At 36.3% G+C, this 17,985-nt stretch overlaps 1 protein-coding gene across 2 annotated transcripts in view; it reads right to left on the bottom strand.

Annotated features, from left to right (window-relative positions):
* znf609b (zinc finger protein 609b) overlaps window positions 1-17,985 on the bottom strand; it is a 66,413-nt gene that overhangs the window by 37,837 nt on the left and 10,591 nt on the right. For both annotated transcript variants that reach the window (XM_039690830.2, XM_039690831.2), the window contains exon 2: window positions 13,938-14,806. In XM_039690830.2, the coding sequence (XP_039546764.2) occupies window positions 13,938-14,681 (744 nt within the window). In that variant the 5' untranslated portion in view covers window positions 14,682-14,806. The remainder of the gene's footprint in view (window positions 1-13,937; window positions 14,807-17,985) is intronic.

Below are 17,985 nucleotides of genomic sequence, written 5' to 3'. Positions count from 1 at the left end.
TGAAACACTGATACAATGGTCAATTTGACAATGGATGGAAAATGCTCCAATGTTGGAGTCCAGAGGAGAGTAACACCATAAAGTGCCCACCCTCGGTCATTGGGAAATACCGAATTTGCTTAAAAAACTCTTGTGTCCATTTTTTTTTAGATATGTCATTAGAGAAGTAGTTCACTTTTAAAAAAACGTTTTGCTGATAATTTACTCACCCCCATGTCATCCAAGATGTCCATGTCTTTCTTTCTTCAGTCGAAAAGAAATTAAGGTTTTTGATGAAAACATTCCAGGATTTTTCTCCATATAATGGACTTCAATGGGAACCAAACGGTTCAAGGTCCATTTGTGACTCTCCTGTTTGAACTCGTTCATCAAAATGAACAAATCTTTCTTTTTCCGAGTCATTTGGTTCATTCAACGAACGAAACGAACTAATTGACTCGGAAAAAGATTCGTTCATTTTGATGAACGAGTTCGAACAGGAGAGTCACGAACGCGCATCACAGAACAGAGCAAGGCAACAATTTGAGCTTATAAAACTTAAAATTTGTTATTTATTTATGAAATGACCAATTGTTTCGTTTGATAAGACCCTTATTCATCGTCTGGAATCGTTTAAAGCCCTTTGAACAGTTTGCACTGAAACTGTCTTTTTGACCTTGAACCGTTTGGTTCCCATTGAAGTCCATTACATGGAGAAAAATCCTGGAATGTTTTCATCAAAAATCTTAATTTCTTTTCGACTGAAGAAAGAAAGACGTGGACATCTTGGACGACATGGGGGTGAGTAAATTATCAGCAATTTTTCTTTTTTTTCTAAAGTTTTTGGGTACATTCAGAGATTTCAGAATCTGGAATCAGATTGACAAAAAACGTACGCAACGCTTCGTACTGTAACTATTTGAGAAAATGTTTTGTTGTTGTATATAAAAACTGGCTTTTTGTAAAAAGTAAAAATCGAAAGCATTAATCAATGCAACCATGACATGGTGTAGTTACACCTAAACAATCCAAAAATAAATCGATCTTTTTATGTTGGATTTAAAAAAAACTGTACAACAGTAATGATGATAAGTAGCTAACTAAATCATTAGAAATCCCAATCTGAAACCAAGCCACTCATGTGATCTCCCCTGATCAATAAGGGCAGTTATTGGCATGATCTCGACGGTTCACCCATAATAAAGCACCAGACACATGCTTTAGATCAATATTCCTATCAGCATCATCTGTACGATCATTGCTCTATTGGATCGAACCCTTTAAGGGCCTCTATCTGCATCCGCAATTCAATACACACAAGCAGATTTTTCTTCCATGGAGCAAGGATATATTTTGCCACAAAAAAAGGTTAAATAAGGGTTGAGAGAACTTAAGAAAACATCAATCATGATCCACAAATGGCATCTGAGAAGGTCGCAGTAGGGCATGCAATTAACGCTGGAAACACACTTACACCTTTAAAGACCCAGAGGAAAGCCAAGTGATTCATTAATAACTGCAGTGTAGAAACTCACTCAAAATCAGGGAAAACACACTAATGCAAGGCATTTTAAAACATCTTCAATCGGCTACAGTGAGGAACAGCATCCTCACTCTGTGTGTGTGTATCATTACAGTTTACATATGATGAAATGAACCATAAAATGAATCAAAACGCTGCAAACGCAATTGGCATGTCCTCTAATTTCACCTCATATGATTTGATATTTATTGAGTCTTATGATGAAGCCAAGAGGGTTTAAAGCCCAATAAATGTTCTCACTTGGATACGATATCTTGAAAAATACTCCACAGGGAAAAGTGGCATTTAGATGATTTTAATAGTATCCCATTGTTTATGTCCTTTTATCAATCAATATTTTCCAACATCAATAAGCATGTCACGTTATAACAATAATCAAGCAGTTTAATCAAGTCTTCTGAAGAGACGCAATCATTCACATATAATCATTGATCAGTTATCTCACCTAAATGTTTGCTCACTCTTTTACAATGGGGTCATTATAATTCAACAGCTTACAGACAGCACAAGGACAGGGGCCGTGAAACGATTAATCGCATCCAAAGTAAAAGTTTGGTGTGTAAATACACACACATGCATGTATATATTTAAGACATATTTGCAGGTATAAGCTTTATATATGTATTTATACAACATTTATATTATACACAAATATAAATATTTGATATATTAATAACACATTTTTCTTAAATATATACATGCATGTGTGTGTATTTATATATACAAAATAATTATACACACTACACACACATATATTACGTAAACACAAACTTTTATTTTGGATGTGATTAATCGCGATTAATCGTTTCAAAGACCTAAAATATTTGATATTTTATTGACACATGTTTCTTAAATATATACATGCATGTGTGTGTATTTATATATACAAAATAATTATACACACTATACACATATATATTATGTAAACACAATCTTTTATTTTGGATGCGATTAATCGCTTCAAAGACCTAAAATATTTGATATATTATTAACACATTTTTCTTAAATATATACATGGATGTGTGTGTATTTATATATACAAAATAATTATACACACTACACACACACAGGGGCGCAACTACCCAGTTTCAGAGGGGTATGCAGCAACAATTTTAGCGCCCCCCCCCCCCCCAAAAAAAATAAAAATAAAAAAATAAATAAAATAAAATAAATGTAATGTAAGTGTGCTATGTAATAACTGAGTAGGAAGAAATCAGAGCTAACAGAAAAAAATAAGTGCAAAATTGTCGTTTATTAACACAATTAAACTATAGCTACTCCACCTTGATGAACCCCCCCTAAGAAAACTAAGCTCCATTGTAACAGCAATACCAGTGTTTCTCACAGGATTTTAGGTAAAACTGTGGTAGGTGGACCTCTGTTTCTCTAGGGGGGTTCGGGGGCATGCTCCCCCGTAAGAAAATGTTGTGTTCTGTAATGTTAAATTCAGCAGACTGGTGCACTTTGAGAGTTCAAAATTAAAAGCTCCAACCCATTTTCAGGGTGCAAATTAAACAGAGAAAAATTTGAACCTCTTTTAGTTAGTGTCTGTCTACATTACACTACTACATAATAATAGTTATAATATTAATCCCATGATAGTAATTGCCATTAAGGCTATTGTAAAACAAATGCACAGAAAAATAAAGGAAACTTTCATAATTCGTTTTGCACTAATTTCTATACTTGAAAGATACTTGCGCATAATGACATATTTCATGGGCCAGTGTGTCAGAAAAAAAAACTAAAGCTGACTTTTTTGACCAATGCATTACACCAGCACCGCCAATTAAGCAAAAAACAAAACAAAAACAAACAACAAACAAACAAATGGGCCGCCGATGTATGAGTTTTGTGGGCCGTTAAGACAAATAAATTAAAAAAGGAAAAGCACGTCGGCCCAGCGGGAATCTCCCGGTAGTCCCGATGGCCACCGAGATATAGATGGCCTATGCCTGGATGTCACATTTTAAATCCTACCTGTTGGCTTTCAGCAATGCATGCAGTTATTTAGCTGCTGTTGCATCAATTGACATGCCATCTCCTTTTCTCTCTTTCTTTTTCTATTTTTAGCCCCACAGCATTTTGTTTTATCCATCTTTTTCGACGACAACTAACTACTCGTACCTGCTCGCTCAGAGCTCACGGCGCCCCCGCCCGCTCGCGATATTACTCGCCCCCCTTCTCCATGAGGGCGCCTACTCTTGTTAGTCCTCTAAAATTTTATATAACATTGAAGGAATGCAGAAATGATTTAGAAACGGACAACGGCAGCTACATATAGAAATACAATATAGCCTATATATATATATATATATATATATATATATATATATATTTTTTTTTTTTTTTACCATCGCTTTGGCGCCCCCCATTGTGCTGCGCCCCTATGCGCTGCATATAGCGCATACCCACTTTTTGCGCCACTGCACACACATATATTATGTGAACACAAACTTTTATTTTGGATGCGATTAATCGCGATTAATTGTTTCAAAGACCTAAAATATTTGATATATTAACACTTTTTTCTTAAATATATACATGGATATGTGTGTATTTATATATACAAAATAATTATACACACTACACACACATATATTATGTGAACACAAACTTATATTTTGGATGCGATTAATCGCGATTAATCGTTTCAAAGACCTAAAATATTTGATATATTATTAACACATTTTTCTTAAATATATACATGCATGTGTGTGTATTTATATATACAAAATAATTATACACACTACACACATATATATTATGTAAACACAAACTTTTATTTTGGATGCGATTAATCGCGATTAATCGTTTCAAAGACCTAAAATATTTGATATATTATTAACACATTTTTCTTAAATATATACATGGATGTGTGTGTATTTATATATACAAAATAATTTACACACTACACACACATATATTATGTGAACACAAACTTTTATTTTGGATGCGATTAATCGCGATTAATCGTTTCAAAGACCTAAAATATTTGATATATTAACACTTTTTTCTTAAATATATACATGGATATGTGTGTATTTATATATACAAAATAATTATACACACTACACACACATATATTATGTGAACACAAACTTATATTTTGAATGCGATTAATAACGATTAATCGTTTCAAAGCCCTAAAATATTTGATATATGAACACATTTTTCTTAAATATATACATGCATGTGTGTGTATTTATATATACAAAATAATACACACTACACACACATATATATAATGTAAACACAAACTTTTATTTTGGATGCGATTAATCGCGATTAATCGTTTCACAGCCCTACTATGAATATTTTAGTACCGAAACGTCTATATTTTTGACACTTTAGGGTGTCAAAAATATATACAGCAAACTCGGTTTTAGTCTCAAGTTCTTCACTAGACCATCATGTCATTTACTGATAATGTTCAAAAGCTTTGTGTTTACTTGCTTTTTTCTACTGCAAAATAAAGTGATTAGCAGCTTTTGGTTGTCAAGAAACCAAGATACACCAGTGAAACTGCTCAAGACTACACTTCTTACAAAAATATGAACATATACATGAAGAAATAAAGCTAATTAAATTATCCACACAAACGTATTTCTCAGAAGAGAAGAGTCTTTCCAAGTAATTCCTCAAGTAAACAATTAAGAGCAGTGATGACTTATCTTTTATTGTCAATATTGATGTTTGATTGAATCACGATTAATGATGACAGATCGGATTCAAAAGATTCAATATTTTGACAATTCAGATTTTTGTTTACATTAACTTAATACTGTGTAGACGCACACACACATTACATTGGAGAGTAGAGATGCACCGATGGACCATTTTTGTTGCCAGCAGAAAAGGCAATAACATCAACTGAGCGTTCTTAAAGTGGCTCACACCCGCCTCCTCTCACTCACTCGTCTCATTTGCTCTGGTTAAATAGTGTTGTATTGTGCATAATCTGACTAATTCCTGTAGGTTTCACGGTCACACCTCAGTCTTACGCAGCTTGTGATTCACAAATAGCAAAAAGAGTGGCTTATTGCACAAACGACATGGTGTCAAAATGTCGATCTTGACCAGTATTCAATTACACACAGTCAGTTTTGTTTGGAAGCATGTTTTCGCCACATAATGAAAAATAAAAAAGGTAATTGCGACTTTTTATCTCACAATTCTGACTATTTCTCAGAATTGCGAGTTTACATCTCTGATGTAAAGTCAGAATTGCGTGTTTTAAAGTCAGAAATGTGAGATTTTAACTATTCTGAGGGGGAAAAAAGTCAGAATTGTGAGAAAAAGTCACACTCCTGTCTTTTTTTTCCTCAGAATTCTGACTCTATATCTCGCCATTCTGACTTTATATCTCGCCATTCTGACTTTATATCTCGCAAATTCTGACTTTATATCTCGCAATTCTGACTTTATATCTCGCCATTCTGACTTTATATCTCGCAAATTCTGACTTTATATCTCGCAATTCTGACTTTATATCTCGCCATTCTGACTTTATATCTCGCAAATTCTGACTTTATATCTCGCAATTCTGACTTTATATCTCGCCATTCTGACTTTATATCTCACAAATTCTGACTTTATATCTCGCAATTCTGACTTTATATCTCGCAATTCTGACTTTATATCTCGCAATTCTGACTTTATATCTCACAATTCGGACTTTATATCTCGCAATTCTGACTTTATATCTCGCAATTCTGACTTTATATCTCGCAATTCGGACTTTATATCTCGCAATTCTGTCTTTATATCTCGCAATTCTGAATTAATATATCTCACAATTCTGAATTAATATATCTCACAATTCTGAATTAATATATCTCACAATTCTGAATTAATATATCTCACAATTCTGAATTAATATATCTCGCAATTCCGAATTAATATAAATCTCGCAATTCTGACTTTACGCAATTCTGAATTAATATTCTGAATTAATATATCTCGCAATTCTGAATTAATATATCTCACAATTCCGAATTAATATACATCTTGCAATTCTGACTTTATTTCTCGCAATTATTTATTTTATTTTTTTTTCAGTTGCGGAAACAAGCTTCCATAGTTTTGGAACTAATCGGAAGCAATAATCTGTATTTAATTTTTACAATGAAGACTATCTAGTGTTATTTTAAATTTGATTACTTTAATTTCTATAGTATTTCCCAACACGATCTCATGAAAGTGCGTATCCATCTATACCATGAATTTAATTTCTCATGCTATTTACATGCCAAAAATGCACTGTAAATCTCTTGGATGGGTTTAGGGGTGTGGAGTGTGTGCGTATTACACTCCAAAAAGTGCGTATCATATACACCCACAATCTATGTTTGGCGTATAAATGCATGAGAAATTAAATTTGTGGTATAGATACGCACTTTCATGAGATTGGGCTGGTATTTCTTACTTGAATATACTGTATGCCCACCTGAAAATACTGCTACTTTGAAGAAAAGTCGATTTTTGTTTGTATATGCTGTCAATTATAGTTCTTTGAAAGAAAATCGGCAGGTCACACTTACAAATAAAAATAGGAAATCGGCCAAGAAAATTGCAATCGGTGCATCTCTATAAGAATGTGCTATGCAGATACCAAATTAATACCAACAGTGTATAAAAACTGCTAGTGGTGAAGTTACTTTTTTTTGTTGTTGTATCAACTTGGTACCAGCAATTTCTTAATGCAAAGAGCAGCCAGAACATTCTGCTAAATAACTAACTTAATCTGGAAAGTTATTTGGGTTTGGAATTTATTTATTTTTAATTATTTAAAAAAAAATCTATACTTACTTAAAGCTATATTATATTGTAAAACCCAACTCAATAGCTATTAACAATCTCAGATACGGTCTATGCTCACAGGAGAGACAGGGTGGCAGGTCATGGTTCCTGAGCTCAGGTCATGGCTGACATTGATTATGGAAACATGGAAGAATGGATGCATGATCCTTTCATCTCACATGTGCACTTTGCACTCCTGAAGCAGAAAACATATTGCACAGCACGTCTTCTCGACATAAAACATCCATAGCATTACATGATGTAATGAGTAACTGAGACTGACTGTGAAAAAAACAAGCCTTCAGCAGCGAGTGTTCATTCAGGCGCTCAACAGCAGACGAACGTGAGAAAGGGAAAGCATTTTAACCAAATAAATAAAAGCTTTTCTTTTTAAACAGATGAACAGCTAGCAAATCTTTGAAGATGAAAGTAAGCGTTTCAAAAAAAAAAATGATATTGGTCTTTAATTTAGTTGGGCCAGTGATATCCACAATAAAGAAAAGACAAACAAAAAAGTATTATGGTCATATAGTTAGCTGGATAAAATGAGGATTTTTCGTTTAAAATACAGATCAGGATTCTCCCACAATTCTGAATAGACAACTAAACCACATAACATGCCATTTTCTAGAGATTCTGACAAAATGTTCATTGCTGACGTCCGTTTAATTCATTTGAATAAATATTTTTGAAACGGGTTGAGTGCATGATTCAATGACACACTCGTAAAAACCGAATCTCTTGAATAATAATTATGATTCAATGACAAATAAATGTAACGATCACGTGTCGCCACCTACTGGTGTAACCTTGTAATTAATACAAATTTGAACTTTCAAAATGTTATTTTGATCGCTACCGGAGAGATCAGTGTTTATATTCGAACGATAAACTTATATCTCAGTTCTTCTGTTAAAATTAAAATTATCGTAAGACAAATAATTGATGATACTATAGTTTGTGAAGCGGTTTCAAATCTACAAGACAACTAGGGCGCGATTAATCGCATCCAAAATAAAAGTTTGTGTTTACATAATATATGTGGGTGCACTGTGTATAATTATTTTGTATATATAAATACACACACATGCATTTATATTTAAGAAAAAAATATTATTTATAAATAAAATATTTATATTTATATAAAATATAAATTATATATAAATCTATATACAGTATGAAAATATTTCTTAAGCATGTGTGTCTATTTATATATCTAAAACAGTGCACCCACATATATTACGTAAACACAAACTTTTATTTTGGATGCGATTAATCGCGATTAATCGTTTGACAGCCCTAGTTTTCTTGTAGATTTGAAACCGCTTCACAAACTATCAAACGTTTCAAATTAGTTAAATCGCTGTCATTTAGGAATAAGATCACGTGGGTGCTTGAATCAAGATGGCATCTTGTAACGATTAATCGTGCAGCTCTAATTATCCCAAACTACACCGTGACGATATCAAGATTTCTGAGACGCGAGATTTTCATGCAGCTGATTCAATGCCAATACACATAAATTGTGAAGTAAAGCAGAGCTGGATGCTGGATCTACACAAAGAAATCTTTAACAATTCCCTCTAATCTTCTTAAAAGGATCTTTCCAGTGACACTAACCTCATTAGAGCAAGAGAAACTCGACACACAATGCCGGAGCACAAAGATGTTAAACACACCAGAAGACTAACTAAGCATCCTTGAATGGCAGCTCTGCAGCGCGAGAAAGAAGTATGAATGAGATCTTGTGATTTTCCTCATCAAACAATAATGTTCCACTTTTCACAGCGGCCCCAAGGGCTTAAAGTATTGTGCTGTCAAAATGAAAGAACTGACATTATAAAGAGATTCATGATGGTCCGATGGCCAACCCCACATTACTTTACTTTATACAACAGCTGTTTTTGCTGAAGTAGTTGGCGAAATCTTTTTTAATTTCAGAAAAACAATGCGCTGCACATGCTACGGATTATGCCAAGTTTTCTACAAAAATTACACAAGGAGAGAGAGAGAGAGCTGTTCAAATGATCACACCACATCCCAATTCATAACATCCACCCTAAATAGTCAGCCAGAGAAGGATTAGAGCGTCTCAAATATGCACTGTATGCCAAAAGATCCCGGGATGAACTGTTTCCAGTGGATTTTCCAAAGCGTGCTTCAAGTTCAGGATAATATTGTTCACAACCGCTTACGAGTTTGCAGCATTTCTCTTTCAACTCTTTGAACTGACGAATGTGAGGTTGAACAATATATTGGCTGATATTTGTGTATCTGTATTGATATTGGATAATGAACATGTGGAAGCTCATTTCCAACAATTTTTAAAATGTTTAATTGCTTTTGCCATCTCGTAGTCTAACACTAAAAACCATGGTGTAAGAAAATGGCTAAAGAAGAGTTGAGAGTTCATTGTTCAAAACTTACTTTCCTGTAATATATCAGATCTCAAAAAATATCTTAAAGGGTTAGTTCACCCCAAAAATATATATTTTTATTCATTAACAATAATTAAAGCTACACTGTGTGATTTTTACCCCCAACTAGTGGTGAAAAGGTATATGACCATCCAGTGAATATTAGTTTCTGTTCCTCTCAATTCCAATGTCGTTTTAACTCCTACGGTGGCCAATGTAGTCCAAGATTAACATGGCTTCCAGTTCGACCTCGTCCATGAGTGTTAACTCAAACGTAAGCCTGAATTAACGGGTATGTCCCTCTTTGGCTAATGTACTTTCAAGTTGGAGGGGCAACATGGCGAACCCCTTACCCGTATGTATTTTCAATGGCATATTATACACTCACGAGAATACTTTATTACTTGAACGAAGTAAATATACATTAACGAATGAAAGAACTAAGTGTTTTTATCTATGAATAAACTAAAAGAGTTACACAGTGTAGCTTTAAGAACAAAGGTCTCATTATTAAAAGTCCACGAAACAAAAACTTGGTCATGTGATCTTATTCCTCAATGACAGCTTCAAATAAAAATTGTATAATTACATCATTACACCAGTAGGTGGCGACAAGTGTTTATCTGAATCACTGAATCATTCATTCAAGAGGATCGTTCAAAAAACCTGATTCATCCAGTAATGAAACAAGTGAAGTGATTGTGAGTGAGTCATTGAATTATTCACTTAACTTAATTACTAGACTGCAGCAATTAAAATTGTCAGAATTGCGTAGAAAATTGTGATCTCCATTTTAAACATTTTTTTTTTTGTAATTTATCCCAAATCGTGCAGCTCTAATGTGTAGGGGTGTAACAATATATCGTGCCACAATATATCGCAATAAAAAAATGCAACAATACGTATCGTGGATAGTGAAAATTCGTATCATGGATAGTGACAATATGTATCGTGGATAGTTTCCCCCAAAATAAAAATTACTGTGCAAGAAAAAAAAATCTAATTTTTCAGAGTTTTAGTAAGTGGCCGACATTATTTTAAATATATCTAGTCAGTGATAGAGTACAAGCATATTCGTCTAAAATAATTCTGTATTTTCAGCTTCAGAATCATATTTTAGTGTCACCATTGTCCTTGGGTTACAAGCACCAAGTCCAAACAAACATATTGTAATATCAAAGTTAGCATTTTAATCAACAGTAAATCTTTTTCATAATGTCTTTGAGTATCGCAATAATATCGTATCGTGAGTTCAGTATCATGATATGTATCGAATCCTGACTTGAGGGTATCGTTACACCCCTACTAATGTGCATTGATTCTGAAAAAAAAGCCTAAATTAAATCTGTACGAGAAGACATTTTTGAGTGAACTAACCCTTCAGATTACCACAACATTGAGCAGGGCTTATCATAGTGGAAGTGTGAGCTAAATAATACTTTGTATTTTCAGAATAGTGACAAAATCCTGATTTCTTCAGCAGTCCTCTTTCGCCTTTTAGGAATGCTAACAAGTGTGTAGGAAGTTAAATACTTCATCCACTTACAAAGCAACCCTTCTCCCCCTCTTTCATTTAGCCAGGTCATTTGTTCCCCCTTCGAGCAGAGCACCTTCCAACGCCTCGCAAAGCTACACCCAGACTCCATCGCTGGCATTTAACACATGATCTCCCCAACCTCCGTTTGGAAGCACTGCGGCAACTTGAGGCATTCAACAGTTCTCTCTCATTTATTCATTCCTTCTCTCATTTATCGGTCTCTGTTTGTTTATCCCCCTCTGTTCTGCCCTCTAGCTTTCTCTCTGCTCACATTGAGAGGTGAAATGAGGCATGCTGGAAATTTGCTGGCTGACAATGGAGGACAGCTGCTCTCACTGCTCAAGCCTTTCATGAGCTGAATTAGCAGTGCTAGCTCGCTCGCTCGCGCGCCCTTCCCCCACTCTCTGCTGGCTTCAACACCCATCCAGACATACTCGCAGTCGCCATGTACAAAGCTGAGGGAAACGCACCACGGAAAGGCTTTGTTTCCCAATTGCAGATTTTTATTTTTTTACTTATATTCTACTGAATTCCTTCTCGCGTAAGCTTAAATCATTTTAAACGTGCAAAACCATCACCAATACTAAAATTTAGAGGCCAACCAGTTGGATTTTGCAACACCAAAAACAAAGGAGGGGAAAAAGCAGATTATCTACCAATCAGTCAATAAATGTATTGAACGTATAGACTAAATGCAAACTGTCTAACAGGAATTCAATTTACATTAAAGGGATACTCCACTATTTTTGGAAATGGGCTCATTTTACAACTCCCCCTGAGGTAAACAGTTGAGTTTTACTGTTTTCGAATCCATTTAGCCAATTTTTTGATATTTAGAAGAATATCAGTAACCAGACAGTTTCTGGTCTCATTGACTTCTATAGTAGGAAAAAAAATATATTATGGAAGTCAATGAGACCAGAAACTGTCTGGTTATTGATATTCTTCTAAATATCAAAAAATTGGCTAAATGGATTCGAAAACAGTAAAACTCAACTGTTTACCTCAGGGGGAGTTGTAAAATGAGCCTATTTCCAAAAAAAAAGTGGAGTATCCCTTTAAATACCAATGCATGTCACAACATAAACTGCAAAACGGACCAATTTTTTGGCACAAAACACTGCATTCTTACTTCAAGTTTGTAATCTTTTAATTGCATAATATCTACTTGACCCGAGAATCAAGTCATGTGAACAATCACCATCTCTTCTGTACTGATGTTTCCAAGAAGATTGCACACTATGGAAATCTGGGGGAGTGCAGGATTTGGCTTTGGTTCAATCAATATCTGAAATTTGGTTATCTACTTAATCTACCACCACACCATGCTACAGAAAAGACAAAAAACTTGGCTTTAAAACTCACATGGTAGGCTCTTTATGGTAACTGGAATTTCAATGTTGGCAAATCTACGCAACAACATAATCCAGTAATGAATATGACAATCCGCATTTGTTCTTTTAGCCGAACGGCATGTACTTGGAAAACGGTACATAATTAACTGAACAGTGGAAGCCACAATAAAAGGCCAATGTAAAACTTACAAACAAACAAAGTCATCACTTATCAGCTTGAGATCTGAAACTGGATTTGAAGCTTTAATTGGAATTTCCTTCCTAATTTTAATGATCCCCAGAAGCACAGAAGCTGTTCTGTTCAGATTAAAAGCTTGTATACATGCAGATAAATGACCTTCCCCCACAGCAAGTTTAGGCCAGTGGTGAGGGGTCTGAGTTTTTTTTCCTCCCCTCCCCCGCCAAACACATCTTTGGCTCCTGAGATTAACAGCCAAACCAGTCCTAAACTTCCCTCCATTCAAAGACCGGAACGACACGGGGGGAAAACAAGCCAAACAAATTTGTAATGTAACAATGTTAGCATAATACTGTAAATATTGCTTGAATACGTTTTTATACACACTGTGAGAAGCCTTTAAAATGCCCGAGCCTTTTCTTTTACCTTATTTGGGTAACATTACATTTTCATTTAGCTAAGTGACTTACAATTGCTAATATGTCAGAGGTCGCACGCCTCTGGATCAGCTAGGGGTTAAGTGTCTTGCTCAGGAACACATTGGTGTCTCACAGTAGATTCGAAGCCGGGTATCTCACACCAAAGGCATGTGTCTTATCCACGGCGCCATCACCGGTATAAAAGTGTATAAAATATAAAAGACAGGTATAAAAGTGAGGCTATGAGGGATAGACTTACCATCCGCTGTAAAAAGCGTTATATAGGAATAAAGCTCCTAGATAGATTGCTTACAATTTTCCACAGCTTATATTGTCGGGAGTTTTTTGTCAACTAAAATTTCTTGGAAAGATATTTTTCATGAGCAGAACAAAACAAAAACATTAAATAACAGTACAGCCCATTGAAGAGATGCAAGTCTATCCCTCACAGCCTCGCTTTCATTCTCATTAAAAATCAAAGATGGCGCTGCCGTGAATAAGGCGTATACGCAAGTTCCCCTCTCTACTTTCTGTTCAAAAAGTTGCAAAATAGTCAATCTAAAAGCACACACAATGCCAAAAACAGGAGGAAACGCTCACTTGCGTTCAGGTTGATTAAGTCGTTAATAGTTTGTCAATACATCAATAACACAATTTGCAGTAGCTGCTAAATGGCTCAAATACACAAGCGGGCCACCCGCGCTTACCTTTTCATTTTTCATCTTCTTGAGAACTCGGCATTCCCCGTCAAGCTCCTCCGGCTCGGTTTTAATAGCTAACGGAGAGACAATTCCAACAGTTTCCAGAGCGTTATTCCCAAGCTGCTCCGTCACAGCAACGTCCGCGTTCTGCGTATTGTCAAAGGGCGTGTTGCGCGTGCCTCCAAACGCCTGAGCGTTGGCAACTATCTCCTTCTCAATTGCCACGACCGCAACTGGTGCGCTTTCGCTTTTTTCCTTCTTGTTTTTCCCACTCGATACTTCCTTTTCCTTTTTGCTGTTTGGCACGCCGCGCGAGGCCTTGGCGCCCTTCTCGGCACCTTTGCCCGTAGCGGAGTTGCCGCCTCCTGAACTCCCGGTCGCACCAGTAACCTCCCCTTGGGTCCGTCCCTGATGCTCCTTTTTCGCTCCGTCTGCAGCCGGAGACTTGCTGCTATTGTCCTTCGAATTTTTGTTGCGTTTGGATTTGGATTTGCTCTCTTTGCCCTGAGGGGCACTAACTGGGCTAACGAACTTGATATTGTCTGGCAGAGCCGCTACTGCGCTAGGTGGAGCTGCCATTCCCCCTCCGTCCTTGGTGCCAGACATCTCGAGTTTGTCCTTCTCTAGGTCAGCGTCAAGGTCGATAATCAGATTTCCAACCCCGATATCCCACTCATCACCGCTGTCGTAAGTGTCCACCGCATTCGAGTCCACACCTTTCCCGCCTGCAGTGCCACCACTTAGGGACATTTTAGTGCCAGCGGCCCAGGTTTGTCACAGTAACGTCTGATTTCTCAGACTGCCAGGGTGCGGGGAGAAGGAGAACAGTGGCCTCAACGTATTGATGTCAACTTCCCAGTCGCCCACATTTTGCCCTAGAGGAGAAACACACAAAGAGGGATTATCTGTCTTGAAATTGCACTCGGTAAGGGATGAATATGCAGCGCTACATAAGGACTCGGCTTACCACACGCAAAACGCGAACAATAACTTTGAAAAGCAGGAGAGTTATACTGTCTCAAACAATCTCTTCCATTTTAATTTGAGAAACTCAACAGAAAGGTACGTTTTCTTTTATTATCTCATCGCATTCGATTCAAATTTCAGTAGGACTTTATTTTACACTTCTGTCTAGAGCCCGACCGACCGATAAAGGATTTTGAAGGCCGATACCGATTTGTTGGTTTTAAAATCCGATATATCGGCCGATATTATTATTATTATTATTTTATTTCAGAAACGAGCAACAAAATATTATCAGATTTCCCTAACATTAGTTATTTGTAGTTATTTATGAGTTTTAACTAAAATAATATGATAATGCATAACTGGTTCTCTCTGCCCGACTCTGGCTGCAGGATGTGTGGCGCGTTATACACGAGTGTTGCCAACAGGAATGGTGTAGAGTTCCCCTTTGCTGGAAAAACTATATACACAACTCCAACACTCATGACATGGTTGAAGCGTGATTCGCCCGTTTTTATTTTATTTTTGAAATATTCATTTATCGGCCATTATAACTGCCGATACCGATATTTTAGAAAATGCCTAATATCGGTCTGCCGATATATCAGTCTGGCTCTACTTCTGTCATGCATGTATATACTAAGTACGTATTATAGTAAGAACTAGGCAATCATAATCCTAAGTCCATGTAGTAGGGCTGCTCGATTACGGCAAAAAACAATCAAGATAATATTGGTCAATAGTGAAAGAAATCGCTATTATTTAACACGAATATTGGTGGGCGGCGATATGATCAAAGTCTTATTTCATTATACGAGTCATTTTCAGTAGCAGTAAAATTGCACAATTATCGATAGGCTCCTTCAGCAAAACCTAATACTAGGTGTTAACTAAAGCCCCTTTCACACAACCCGGGAAATTGCTTCTGTGTGAACGCAAACACGACCCGAGATTGATAGCGGCCTCGATCCCGGGTTGGGGACCTAGTAACATTGCCGGGATCAGTCGCGGAACGCGCGCTGTGTGAACAAAAGCCAGGACCAATGCCGTAAGGGGTGTGTCATAGTGATGACGCTCGTGGCATCGCGCGATTCTGTTGCTCTTAGAAGAAAGTTTGTGTTCGTCATCGACAAAGAAAAGACGAACAAATGTCTGCAAACTGGAACGAAGCGGAGACCAGGAGCTCCTCACTATCCGTACTGAAGCTGAGATCGTTTCCAGCTTTGTGGAACGGTATGCGCGTGTACATGTTTTCGACGCGCAAGTTACACGTCTCATCCTGACGTCATGCGTCTTTCCGGGATATTTACGGGTTGTGTGTGAACGCACTCACATAACCCGGCAAATCACTCGCAGTGTGAATGAATCGAAATCAAACAATCCCGGTGTTCTGTTGATTTTTGCTGCTTTGTCGAAAAATGCTACCATAGCGCGAATTGATCACAGAATGCCGATTAAAGTCGTATGAAATACAATTATAATAAAATTCTAAGTTATGAGTAGCTACTGTATATTGTAGACTACTGTTTTTATTTTTAAAACGGTGTGAAAAGTAAAAATTATCATAAAATATTCATCTTTGACTTGTCAAAGTACACCTTTCCTCATAGTAACTGAAACTTTCAGTTATTCTTTTTTAGCTGGCCAACCGTACAAATATTCATATGATAGTAAGCATTTTTTAAAGGGAAATTATACATTATAACAGGAAAATGTACCTTTTGTAAAAAAAAAAAAAAAACTGAGTCTGCACATGCGCATAACCGGTAAGTAGCAAATCTCTATGGGTAGCATGAATTGTCAGAACACCGGGACAAATGCCGGGTCCCATCATCTGTGTATTTTCCGGAATCTCTGTGAAAAAGGGGCTTAATGTAGTTATGAGGATACTTTTACACGGTCTAATATCAAACAAACATGTCCCGAAGTTTAGCAACAATAGACTATATTTTACAACACACTTGTTTAGCTGATTTGGATGTTAAAGTAGTTCACTTTTAAAAAAAAAAAGTTTGCTGATAATTTCCTCACCCACATGTCATCCAAGATGTCCATGTCTTTCTTTCTTCAGTCGAAAAGAAATTAAGGTTTTTGATGAAAACATTCCAGGATTTTCTCCATACAATGGACTTCAATGGGAACCAAACGGTTCAAGGTTCAAGGAGTTTCAGTGCAGCTTCAAAGGGCTTTAAACGACACCAGACAATGAATAAGTGTCTTATCAAGCGAAACGATCGGCCATTTTTTAAATTTTTCACAAGTTTTATAAGCTCAAATGCTTCCTCTGTTCGGTGATGCGTGTTCGTGACTCTCCTGTTCGAACTCGTTCATCAAAACGAACAAATCTTTTGAGTCATTTCGTTCATTGAATCAACCAAATGACTCGAAAAAAGATTCATTCGTTTTGATGAACGAGTTCGAACAGGAGAGTCACGAACAGAGCAAGGTGAGCATTTGAGCTTATAAAACTTAAACTTTGTTATTTATTTATTAAATGAGTGATCGTTTCGCTAGATAAGACCCTTATTCATCGTCTGGAATCGTTTAAAGCCCTTTGAAGCTGCACTGAAACTTTCATTTGGACCTTGAACCGTTTGGTTGCCATTGAAGTCCATTATATGGAGAAAAATCCTGGAATGTTTTCATCAAAAACTTTAATTTCTTTTCAACTGAAGAAAGAAAGACATGGACATCTTGGATGACATGAATGACATTTTTTTAAAAGTGAACTACTCCTTTAAGTTTGGGGCAGTGAGGAATGCACCGTTTATGTGGCAGCGGTAAATAATAGTTTAACTAGTTTATGTTTACATAAACGGAAGCTTTATTTAAGATTTATTGCACAGCCCTACCATGTAGTTACCTTTTATTACTCTGTTCTTTCTGGGGTCAGTAGTACACTGTAAATGCATGAAGTGCAAACAACATTCCATAACTTATTAAATAATTTGTGCAACTGTGGCATTTGCCGATTCAGCGATGATGGTGAAACAAAGGAAACACTTGACTAAGAGTTTAGAAAGAAGAACATTTTACCAGTTGGTACTACTATTCATCCAGATACAAGACATTTAAAATGGATGATGAT

This window comes from Pimephales promelas, chromosome 1 (assembly GCF_988280905.1).
Source record: "Pimephales promelas chromosome 1, fPimPro1.hap1.1, whole genome shotgun sequence".
In the NCBI taxonomy this organism is placed as follows: Eukaryota; Metazoa; Chordata; class Actinopteri; order Cypriniformes; family Leuciscidae; genus Pimephales; species Pimephales promelas.
Note: the sequence above shows the minus strand (reverse complement) of the source record. Positions and strands in the feature narration are given on the sequence as shown.